A 12,953-nucleotide genomic window follows, 5' to 3' on the forward strand; every position below is an offset into this window, starting at 1 on the left:
ATATATATATATATATATATATATATATATATATATATACACATCCAACTACACAGGATAATGAAGATAGAAATAAAAATAAAAGAGATAAAATATATACCAGAAGTCTTACCAACCATACTGTGCTTGATATAATATGGAATAGCTTTAAAATATACCTTCTCAGGTGTGATGAGGGACTCTGTTATGATTAAATGCTTGTCTAATTCTTATCTTGTCCAAAGTCAAAAAGCTCTGAATTTCCCTTCTTTGTTTTTTATAAAAAGAATTGTATCCAAAATAAAGTCCCTTCCACACTGAATCACTTTGTGTAGGTCATATATTGAACAAGAGATAAGCAATTGCTGTCAAGATAAAATCCATGCCAGCAGTTTTTTGGGGGGCGGGACATGTAGGAATGACGACAGTCAGAAGGGCCTTGCTGGGGCATTGAAAACATAGCCACGCTTGAGGACTCACCTGTGGACAACGCAATTGACTCGGTTTTAGCTAAAATAGTGACCATTTCTCGTTTAAAAAAGGAGCAAAGAGAATTACTTTGTGCATTCGTAGATGGGAAAGATGGCTGTGCTTTTCTTCTGACAGGATTTGGAAAAAGTCCCAGATTGATAACGTAGAACTCAACTCAGTTCTAAACATAAATCTGGCTACTGGCAGGTTAACAAGGAACATCCATGATTAGAAATTATTCTCCTTTCAGGTCATGCACAGTTTCACCATTATAATATTTATTTTGAAACATAAAAACTTTGATTTCTTTACCAACAAAAAACACAAATATTCATCACTACCTCACTTACCACAGCTTGCATTCTTTTAGTATAAGCAAACCTGATACATACTGTAAAGTAACTATTACCTCCATGAACCAGGATCAACATCTTGGGTGCAGATCCTAGAATGAACCCCTTCAATAATGATTACTTTAATGGGAGATGTGATAGAGCGAGGAACCCAAGCACGGGGAAGTACGACCGTCTTCCCTGGAATGTGATGGTCCTCAGTTATGAGGTTAGACACAGTAATGTCTTACTTAAACAGCGGCTTTGGGTTTTTGTGATTATTTCCTGTTATTTCAGACTCTTGCGGAGGAAACCGTTTCCAGAGAAATATATAAGGATACATACTCGATAGTGAAAGAAATGCTGAAAGAGATGACCTTTAAAGTTGATGCTGGGCTTTCGTTCAAATTTACCCCGACTGAATCCTCCTTGGCCAATACCACTGTCACTGGTGAGGCTGGGGCTGAATTCTCCAAGAAAAATGTTATTAAGGATGTCACAGAGTACTCTACCATCAAGGTAATGGTTAAGCACAAGTTCCAAGGTATAACCTTAGAAATAAAAGACATGTGTCATACTTGTACCTATGTTACCGACTCTTCTCACTTTAGAACAAGAGCTTTATGAGGGTGAAAGGTAGAGTACAGCTGAGCACCTACAGGATGCGTTCACGTGAGCCCATGGTTGCTGAGGAGTTCCTAATCCATGTCAGATCACTACCCGTGGTCTATGAAAAGGGTATTTACTTTGCCTTCCTGGAAGACTATGGAACGCACTACACCAGAACTGGGAAGTCTGGCGGTGAATACGAATTGATCTACGTACTAAACCAGGACACCATCAAAGCAAAAAGTGTGTATTTGATTTATTCATTTGTATTAAACTGATCAGGCCTCATGCAAGAACTGTTCGTAAGAAACAATTCATTTTTAAATCGTTCTTACAAGTGATTTAGGAGAAAATGTTGCATTCACAGTTTTTCTTCTATTTCTAATCTTTCAAGTACGAACAAACAAACAATATGAGTGATTCAGACCTGACGTAGGAATCTTTAGCAATCAGTCAGCTGTTATCCAAACCAAGTTTTTCACTTAATGGCTATATCTCCAAATGAGATTTTGCAGAAAGTGGTAGTATCTGTTGATGGAGAACCCGTATTAGGCATTTACATCATATGTTGCATCTCTTGCATCCATCAATAGCTTTCATTGACTGTTTCCTGATCAAATGATTTTTGTCTTTCACTTTATTTTTAGTTAGCTTACATTGCAGCCACATCATTTATAGCTCTTGAAATTTATTTCCTACGACTTGGGTTCTACTGGTCCTTTAATTCTGCTGCTCAGTTATCAGTCAGCGGAGCCTTGATCTGCGAACATTTAAAGTTTTTCCTCTTCGTCTTCAATGCGTAGCATTAGTAAAAACCCAGGGTAGGAGAAACAGTAAGAGAAATTTATGACAAGAATTGGAAAATGTTTTTTCATGAGGCCCAATGTTCTGGTCTTTAATTAGCTGTGATATACCTATTCAGGCCTTTTTTTTACTGAGAAAGTAGATAACTGATGTATAGCTGCAATGTTTATTATTTGATTTTTTTTTCAGATATAACAGCAAGAAGCCTCCAAAAATGTGTTAAGGTTGGGATTTCTGGAGACTTTGCTCTTCCATCTGGAGGAGATGTAAAAGGACATGTTCGGCCCGAGAACTGTGAAACTACACCAAAAACAGACACAGGTCTATTTCTTATTGATCAGACTGTTTTTTTCCCCCCACCTAATGTATGTGTTACTGCAAGTCATATGTATTTGTCAAAACTCCCATAAACATCCACGTCTCTGAACTACCTAAAAAAAAAAAATAGCTCTGCTTATTGGGAACAATTTGTAATGAAAATTTAATTTAAAAATGTGATGCAATATGTGATAATTATATGAAACTGACTGCATTTCCCATCCTGCTCTGCACAGCTAGTTACGAAGGAGAGGCATTGGTGGATAAGGTGATGACTTCAGTCAAAGGAGGAACTCTTGAAACTGCTGTTACTATGAGGGCTCAACTGAATAAGGAGGGAGTCATGAATCTAGATACGTACAGAAGCTGGGCCAGGTCCATTGCAGATTCTCCTGCGCTGATTAACAGTGAGGTAGGAATGATGGAGTGACTCTTCAAGTTTTGATTCTTATTTCTTGAAAGAGATTAATTCAAATCATTTTTGTGCAATATGTTGTAGTTTATCAATTCTTAATTTAAATTTATTAGCAATGAACTTCACAAACAAAATTTATACAACAGCTTCAGGGTATATGCTTATCAGAACCCCAGTAAGCAAAGATTAGACTTTTGCCAAAGTTTAAAAAAATTTCTTCAGATGAAATTAATGTTTAGCAGTAGAAAATAGCTTTTGGTTCTTAGCCTGATATTATAGTTTGATCATATCACCAAAATGCTTTCTACTCTGGCAGCATTTGGACCTTTACTGAAGGAACTTTGATTGTAGTGGCTAACAGTCAAGACTATAAGGTCCTATCCCAATCCTATCACTTGCACTCGTTCTGGGCCCGAGCAGTCAGTTTTGCATGTTCACTTGTAAGGGTGGTGTGTCCCAATAATTTTAAGAGCTTGGGAGAAGTGCCCTTAAACCCTTAAAGGGATTCCTTAGCACAGAGGGTGTTCAAAAGCTGATTTCGAACGACGTAGCTTCCCAGAACTCATTCAGCGAAAAGAAAAATGGCATGCGGCGGTGGAAAAGAACTGCAGAAATGAAAGTATAATTTTACAATTAACCACACGTTTAAAAAAAATAATAAATATGTTAGGATATCTTAGTTAGAGACGTAAATACAATCTGTATATTTGTGTTTAAACATGAATATTGCAAAATTGATATTTTTCGTAGTACATAAACCTACTGAGAGAGCTGTTTGAATTTTTTTTAATGATTTTTATAAAAAAAAAAAACATAAAGTAGATTAACTTTGCATGATGACTATTAACAAAATCACTTCATCACCATTTCTATCTTGATGTGTGGAATTGCCACGGTAACTGCATTTGATTTGTGCATTGTACACTGAAATTATGCCCTTTATTACATTCTCCATTCACAGAAACTCAAACTCTCTTGTCAAGTAAAAACAAACAACTAAACATAATTTCATCTCAAGTAATTCCGTTACACCAGTTTTTTAATTAATGACCAATTGCTCTTTAATCTCGGTACCCACAACAAACAACTGGCAATACTTTTTCTTTTTCAAACTTGCTTTAAAAGATATAACTCCTCCTGAGCAAGCCGGTCTCAGGAGATGACAAAATCAAAGTTTTATAGAATATTAATGATATTAATATTAATGATATTAATATTAATAAATAGATTAAGTGATACATTTTGTGTTTTAAAACTAAGAATGTTTGTTTATTTTGACATAAATTGACATTTAATTGATCTGGCTTATAATCTTTAGTTGGAATGTCATAAACACATGCAATTAAGTTGAAATTTTGCCACGGAGTAAATACCTTGCTTAGTCTTGCTCAAGCCCTGTCCATATCCAAAAAAAGGTTTTCTCTTCCTTTCTGAAGATTATTTGATGGCTATTGATACCAATAGCTTTGCATTTGGCTTTCACAGAGCTATTTATCTTACTGCAAGAATGAGTTGCCACAAGACAAGACTACCAGGTGGTTTGTGGCATAGTCAGCTCATAGAAACCTAGATGAGTTTCCATTAAAATGATTTATAAGACGATATATTAAATTACCTAGCATTATTGTAGCCTTCACCATGGTTTTTAGTGTGTCACTATAAAACATGGAAAGGCTGAATCACATTATGAGAGCAATTTAAGAGTTCAAATAACTCAGTTTTATATATATAATATAAAAAAAAACATACTTCTTATTTCCAGCGCCATACAAATTGTAAATTAGATGCCTGATCTCATTTTTTTCAAAAATGGCATTTATCAGTTTTTCCAAATGAATTCAATTAAAACCCATTTTTCTTGGGGGGCAGACTTACACATCACTGACTTGCATAAAACTGAACATTTGCATTGAAGAGGCTGGCATACAGTAGTTTACTTTGTATATATATTTGATATTGTACAATAATATCCACCTCTTTGGCTATGTGTTTATGAAATAAGTTTCCCGCCTGCTTTAAAACTGATAGTGATCTGTGACTGTGGTGTCCAGGGCACGAAGAGAGGAGCCAGTGATTACAACAGTGCTTTTTCCAAAAGGTCCCGTAGGGAAACTACTACTCGAAAATTACTTAGCAGATCTAAAAATGGTGTCACAATGAATTTGATCGTTGGTGGTATAACAAACTATATTTTCTTTGGTTGTGATTAGCTGACAGTTTCTCTTCTTATATGTTTAAGCAGCAAAGGAACAGTTTCAAACAAACAGTGGTTGTACTATAATGTTTGTACAACTGGTTTCAATTGAATACAAACATTTAGAAGTGCTAAAAAATTTTATTTCCTTGTTTTGTTATGAATAGTATCCATTGTGAATTTTGAAATTGGGACTGTTCATAGATCTTCCAGGTCAAGTTCCAGGTACAAGCTACAGGAGGCCTTTTAGACATATTTATGAATAGATATTCTAAATATTGTACACATAAATTAGGAAAAAATCCACACTCTAACATCCTCAACAGGACTGAAAACCCAGAAAAAGTTACTTAAAAAATGTTCTCTAGCTGTGCTGATCTACTAACACCAGCTTCTGTGTTTACAGGAATATAAAAGGCTTCCATTTTAACAGTGTTTTTATTTTTACAACTTCCTTACACTGAAACACTGTATAGCAAACATCCATGTTGAAAAACTTAGAATTATCGAGGATAGTTTTTGCTTCTGTTTTATTTACATTTAGTACAATTGTTTTTTTTTTTTTTTTAGATAATCTGACAGTCATTTCAAGAAAGCAATACAGACCCACTACCTCATAGTTCACTTTAATGGTTCAAAGGTCATTTAGGCTTCAATATTTTCAACTAATGCTCAAAACTACACATCTAAATAACTTGCTTTTCGTTCCACCTGCAATACTTATGTTGTTTTTATCAGCCAGAGCCTATCTACATGTTAATTCCAGTGGACACACCAGACGCAAACAGCCGGATTACAAACCTTAAGAGGGCTATAGAAGACTATGTTGCTGAGTACAACATATGCAAGTGCAAGCCATGCCAAAATGGGGGAACTCTTGCTTTAATAGATGGAAAGTGCATTTGTATGTGTTCTGGAGAGTTTGAAGGTCTTGCGTGCCAGAACTTCAAGGCAGATAAGGCTCAACACCAAGGTAAGGAAGTACAATATACAACATTAAAACTGATATTTCTCTTGACTTTTTTTCCACATTCTATACCTTTAATATCAATAATATTTAATAGGTTCAAGGCCTGTTGTTCATCAGGAGGGTAACTGGGCCTGCTGGTCGCCCTGGTCCTCATGCAGAGGCGGGAGACGCAGCAGGACACGCAACTGCAAAACTGACGGACTCGGTGCATCTGTTACATGCAGAGGAGAGGCTACGAGTGACGAATACTGCTGAAAAAGCATGATGTCTGTCCCGCTGTAATTGTCTATTCAAGACTTATGTAAACAAATAAAATAATCTCAGCATAAATTCAAACCATAAAAGTACCTTGGTGGGCTTGTTTGGTTTGGACCAAAGGCAGACCTTATTATCTTTCTCAGTTGTTGTTTTTTTTTTTTTTTGATGACCATTGCTCCTTTTCAAGGAACTGAGGAAATGGACAGACTGTAATTTCCCTCTGGAATTATTAAAGTATGTCTGATTCTGATTCTGACTTGGAAATAGAGGAGAAATATCATAGAAGTCCTGAGTGCTGCCTGTTTGTGCTGTTATTATGGATCACGGTTGGCTTGATTTTATTCATATCTGCAAAAATTGTCCAGATCAAGGGAGAAACAAATACTGAGCTTAAATACTTAAATCAAAACATAGATGGTGTGATTATGCCCTTAGTTTGTGTCAAATTTTGAAGCTGAAATTGTTTTTTAGATGCAGATCTGACTCAAATAAAATCATCTATTCAGTTTTTGTTCAAACTAAAGGATTTAGATTGTTGAGCCAATTTTATAAGCAGACAAAAATAACAAAAGTTAATACAGAAATTTAGCTTAAAATCAAAATTGTATCTATCAAGGGAAAGGGTTTGTCATTGGAGAAAACTCAGAACTTCAACTTTACTTCTATTATCCCTTGAAGGATATACAGTATGGTTTGCAGGAGAAAAAAAAAAACTGGAAAGCAAACAAAAAAATTCAAAAACACCAATTAAATTCAGTTCAATTTATTTATGTAGCAGCAATTCATATATGTCATTTCAAGGCATTTTCACGGAGGCAATTCAACCAGATCATAAAGATGGGTTCAAAGTTTACTATCTAAGGAAAACCAGCTGATTGCATTGACTTATTGACTCAACAGCAACCCCTCAAACCAAGCATGCAGGGAGGGACAGTGGAGAGGAAAAACTCCCTTTGAACAGGAAGAACTGTCCAACAGAACCAGGCTCAGTGTGAGTGACCTTCTGCCAAGGCCAACTGGGGGTTCAAGGAGACAGAAACAGACATACAAACGGTAACCAGTAATAAGCTCCACAAGTGCCCCCGTCCAGAAAAGACACAGCCAAGCAAATGAGCTCCGAGCCAGTTCCCATATTAGAGGATGAAAGAGAGCACATACAGTTAGTCACAGTAACATGAAAATATTGGAAAACAGGTCAAGCTCCAACATCTATGAATAAAGGTGGTGATGGCTGCAGCACAGCTGATATTTCTCTCCAGGATGCCACACGAGAACAGACCAGATGAAGCTACTCTAAAAAGAAAAAGCAAAGAGAGCATAACTTTATGCCTGGAACTTAACAACTACTGTGGAATGGGAGAATAGAGACAGAATGAAGCAGAATGAAAAGTGATCCCTAAGTCTTCTAGCAGTCTAAGCCTATAGCAGTATAACTATAGAGATAGCCCAGGGTAACCTGAGCCACTCTAGCTATAAGCTTTATAAAAATGGAAGGTTTTAAGTTTAGCCTTAAAAGTAGACAGGGTGTCTGCCTCACAGACTAAAACTTGGTTCCACCAGGGAGGAGAGGAGCCTGATAACTAAAAGTTAGGCCTTCCATTCTACTTTTAGAAATCCTAGGAAAGACTAGTACACTTGCAGATTGAGAGCGTGTTTCATTAGTGAATATAAGGAATGATCAGAAAAAAAGAAGGAAATTCTAGAAATCTCTTTAATATGGGATTTAAATGCCCCTGCTTAAAACCTTCAATGACACTGTGGTGGCAACAGCTCACCTTTACACTGTTGTCTGGGCCCCTGGCAGCACAGAGAGGGATAGAAATAGACAGAACAAACTGGTGAGAAAGGCCGTTTCTGTCCTAGACTGCACTCTGGACTCTGGAGTGGCTTAGAGGAGGGTGCTGTCCAAGCTTACATCCATCATGGACAACACCTTCCAACCTCTGCACCAGACTGTAGAGGAGCTGAGCAGCTCAATCAATCAATTAATCAATCAATCAATCAATCAATCAATCAATCAATCAATCAATCAATCAATCAATCAATCAGATACAAGCCTATTATCTGAGGCCATGAAAATATCATTACTGACTTTCACCTGTTTCAGTGCTATAATGAACTCTAAAGCCAAGTTGAAACTCTACAAAAAGTTAATTATGGTGGTCAAAAACCTGTTAAGCAACAATTTTCTCATGTATTTTGGATAAGAAAGGAAGACAGGATATAGGTCTATCATTGACCAAGTCATCTGGGTCAAGAGATGATTTCTTAAGTAAAGGTTTAAGAATAGCTACCCTAAAGGCCTGAGAAGCTACAGAAACAAGCACAGAACAGAAATAAAACTCCCCAGGATTGACCAACTTCTAACAAAGTTTAGGCACAAAACCAAATTAACACCTGATACCTGAAATCCTGAGGGAGGACAACAACACTGTGGAAGTCAAACATAGTGAGAGTAATGTGGGGGTCCAAACTTCACCCAAAAGTCCTTAGGAAGAATATCAGACCATATATCTGTAACATTAAGCTCAAATGCAGTTGGGTATGCAGCAAAACAAAAAATTCAGATACATGAAGAAATTAGTCACTAGAAAGCAAAACCCAGAAAAGTTAAAAGCACTGTGTGTGAAAAATTTTTTTTTGATCAAACTGATGATGCAAAGATCTAAAAAGCTCATGTATCAAATATGATACAATTGGTTTTAAAGGGTTAAAAATGTTAGACTGCATATTAATAGGCTAATACTTCACCCTGAAAAATACATTTTTGTGTAAATTGAAACCAGGTGAGGAGAAGTTGCCTGGGTGGAAAGAAAACTCACACTGAAGTCAGGCAGAGGCAGTCAGCAGGGAGATCATGGGTTTAGGAAGTGGACATTAACAACATGATGACAGCCATTATGTGCAAAGCTCAATTTTTATCTTTAGCCAGTAAAAGTCACAAGAAACTTCACCACATGTCCATAAGGGAAGGAGAGGTATGAAGTGTCAATTGAGGTAAACATGGAGAAAAATTAATAAAGAAATCAGTAATCTGTATGATTTAACTATGGCTTATTGTTGCTACTTTGAGATGTTAAATGAGAAACTTTAACATGAAATGAAAGATACAAGGAATACAAATGATCCGTCTCAACTGTTGCCGACAAAACTTTTAAAACAGAACCCTGTTTTTGATGCCACATAGTATTTTGTTCAGTTAAAAATGCAGCCATTCTATTTTAGTACAATATCTTGCTATGAAGGTTGTTTCATCTATTTTTACATGTTGTAGTGAAATAATTATTGGTGGAACATTAGAGCACTATAGTTTGTAGCACTATTGCCATCTATCAAGAATGTATTGGGTCTCCCAGCCATGGGGTCTTCGTCCCATGCAGTTAACATGTTCTCCCTGTGTCTGCGAGGGTTATCTCCAGGTATTCCGGCTTCCTCGCAAAGTCCAAAAACATGTCTGTTAAGTATATTGGTGTCTCTAAATTGCCCTTAGGATTGGTGTCCATGGTTGTATGTCTCTGTGTTGCCTTGCGATGGGCTGGTAACCTGTCCTTAGTGTACCTTACCTTTCCCCCATAGACTGCTGTAGATAGGCACCAGCACTCCATAATCCTGGATGGATGTACTGCTATGACGGACAGAACCGATCGTTACCACATTTGATTTCACTCTTTACAATGTTTGATCTTTGATTATTGTCCTTCTTGTTCTTTTCAATTATCTCATTTAGTAGAAATACTAAAGACATGACATTGTCCCACAAGCAGACAAAGTTTTGTGGTAGTGCAATGTACATTGTGAAATAAAGTAATATATTATGCCTTTTGAAGCCTCCCAAAGTCACCTGTTGGCAAATGGGACAAAATAATGTCTGAAGTCCAAAAAATAAGTCCATTGGAAAGTCCAAAGAAAAACACGTCTTCTCTCCCCATCTGGGTGCTTCCCATTTCATGACATCACCAAATCACACAACTTGTAAACTCACACAACTTGTGGCCTCTCCAAAAAAAAAAAAAAGATGTGTTTGGGTTTTTTTTATGACAGACATAACTTAAAGAGGGGAGGTTATTGCTCTATTTGGATTAGCTGATAAAAGAGCAACTTTGTCTTGACTTTGAGGCAGAATTATGGTGCTGTGCCTCACGTCTCCCATCCCTGATCAGAGAGAGTGGGTGTTTTCTTTAGTGTTGGCACAGCCCAGTTAGGGTTACTGCTTCCTGGAGGGGGCACTCTTAAGTAGTTATTTTCCAAATGCTCACTATGACAGGACAAGAAGGGGCTAGTGCTCAGACAGCAGAACCCATAAAGATAGCTCAGAGATGAATGAATCAATCCTGTGCCTGATTATAATCATAATGCTATTACAAAGTAATAGCATTATAATAGAATTACAAGTTTATTTTGCATGAGTTAAGACTTTTACATAGTTTTATTCACAGTAGTGCAAATGGGGCATTTGTTCAGAATGATACACACTAAATCCTTTTTTGGGGTTAGTCATGAAGAAAAAGGAACATAGCAGAATATAGGTTTGAAACAGTAATTTAATCTTTGGGGAATCTGGGGATATGGATGTGATTTTGTTGTTGTTGTTTTTTCCAATGGGAACACTGAAGATGGTCAAAGCTGATTGGAAGTTGGAAGAAGCTGAATACAGGATAGTTCTAAAAGGCAACCTATGAGACTACCATACAATCAGAGCTACTATAGATCAGATCAAATTATGTCTTTGTGTTAAATTGGCCCGTTCAAAGCCCAGACTTGTATAGAAAGAATCTGTGGCAAAATTTAAGCACTGTTGTTCATTGTACTCTCTAGTTAGACCTAGGTTGAGCTATTGAAGAAAAGAAGAATGGACAAAATTTTCCTGTACAGATGTGTTATGTTGGTACCAAAAAAACCCATAATAGGTTCTTCAAAATAGAGCTCTAAGGGATTAAATATAGTAAACAAATACATCTATAAATGAATTTCTATTTTTTATTTATATCTAAACATAACATGCATTGCCATTGTTCCACTTAATGATTAGTTATACCTTGTGTTGGTGTACTACAAAGAGATCCCAATATAATGCATGGAACTTTGTGGTTGTAATGACCATTACAAAGAAAAGGCCAAAGCCTAAATATTGCTGCAGGAACCTGTTCTCAATGCCTTCACCTTACAGGAAGTCTGTTATTGACAACTTGTGTCATCAATGAAACAGAGCACACCAGAAATCCTTAAATATGTGCATGCATGTCTGAATAGTGTGGGGGATGTGGAATGGGGGGGGTGCAAACTTAAGAAAGAAACACTCCAGGGGGGTTGATGGCCTCTGGCCTTTAGGTTTTGAGTATAATGGAGTAAAAGTATGGGACCCTATTGAGCTCCAAGGAGATCCCATTCACTCAGCACATTAACCCAGCCTGAAGCCATTACCTTAGTCTAAGAAAGTTTTGTTCTCTGTCTAGGCTGCAACAGAGGAGCGCGCACAAAATAATGAACCTTCTGTCCCTGAATAGACTACCCACTTCTCTTTTTACTAATATTTACTTTGACTAAAAAATTCAGCAAGAAGCTAAAAAAAAAAAAAACCCAGAAGATGCAGAATAGGTCTGTCACTAAGCAGGTTTTGTTTAATTAACATAGAAGAGACATTTTAAATATAATTTACAAAACAAATATTTCAAAGACATGTTTCTTAGAACTGCAAGCATGAAATAAAAACTTAACTATGCTTTGCTTTTAAGTTGCTAAGAATAATAATAATCAGACTAACTATGGGTAAAGGTAACATTCAGAAAAAATATTTGTTTTATAAAATAAAAAATATTTATATAATTCAACTGAATGTAAAGAAACATCTTCCAGTAATGTTTAGTTGCTGGAAAATGCTCCTGCATTTTTCCCCTGCTTGGGAAAAAAAAAAAAAAAATTCTTTAAAAAATGTAAGTTATTCACTAGTCTTATTTTCATTTTAAGACAACAATTGGTCAAGGTTATTTTCCTTTTGTAGAATATAAGAGTGTGACTCCTCTGCACTTTAGTTGCCCCTTTAAGCCCCTGGGTTCTCAGAATGCGTGTTTTATCATACTGCCACGGCAGATTACTCCACACATCTGTTTCAGCACCGTGGAAATGAAGCTTTGCATCCTGTCAGCCCTTTTTGTGCTCCTTCTCTTACTGCTGAAAACTTTCTCTTCAATAGGACAGCGGGAGGGAAACAAGGGAGGACAATCCCTGTCCAGCATGTCCACCAAAAGCCCCTGATTGGCTGACTAAATACCCCCCCACAACCCTAGACATTTAACCCAGCTTGGACCCTTCCCCCCACTAAGTTTCTCTCATGAATCAACCCCTTCCTCCACCTTTCCCACCTCCATAAACCATAGACTTCACCCCCCATTCAACCTCTAATTATTGTGGGTCACTGGGGTTTTTTCAGCTCAGTTGCTTTTGCTAAATTTTGTATTTGTTGTCTTTTAAAATTATAAAAAGATGTCATATGTGTAGTTTCTAGAGTAATACTGTGACATCAGCTTATGTAATGCAGATAAAAGCTGCATTGCAAAGCATTTAACATAACTTTACTTTCTATTAAACTAGGTTCTCCAAACTATG

General features: G+C 36.7%; 1 protein-coding gene across 1 annotated transcript in view; it reads left to right on the forward strand.

Moving 5' to 3' along the window:
- The window catches only part of c9 (complement component 9), a 7,973-nt gene extending 1,336 nt beyond the window's left edge, over nt 1–6,637 (forward strand). Inside the window, exons 5-11 of the mRNA XM_015388362.1 lie at nt 873–1,011; nt 1,080–1,301; nt 1,394–1,634; nt 2,385–2,516; nt 2,750–2,925; nt 5,861–6,095; nt 6,187–6,637. Coding sequence (XP_015243848.1) covers nt 873–1,011; nt 1,080–1,301; nt 1,394–1,634; nt 2,385–2,516; nt 2,750–2,925; nt 5,861–6,095; nt 6,187–6,347 — 1,306 coding nt within the window. The 3' untranslated portion in view covers nt 6,348–6,637. The remainder of the gene's footprint in view (nt 1–872; nt 1,012–1,079; nt 1,302–1,393; nt 1,635–2,384; nt 2,517–2,749; nt 2,926–5,860; nt 6,096–6,186) is intronic.
- Nucleotides 6,638–12,953: the final 6,316 nt, after the last annotated feature.

Source organism: Cyprinodon variegatus, unplaced genomic scaffold, assembly GCF_000732505.1.
Source record: "Cyprinodon variegatus isolate N-32 unplaced genomic scaffold, C_variegatus-1.0 Scaffold421, whole genome shotgun sequence".
Taxonomy (NCBI): Eukaryota; Metazoa; Chordata; class Actinopteri; order Cyprinodontiformes; family Cyprinodontidae; genus Cyprinodon; species Cyprinodon variegatus.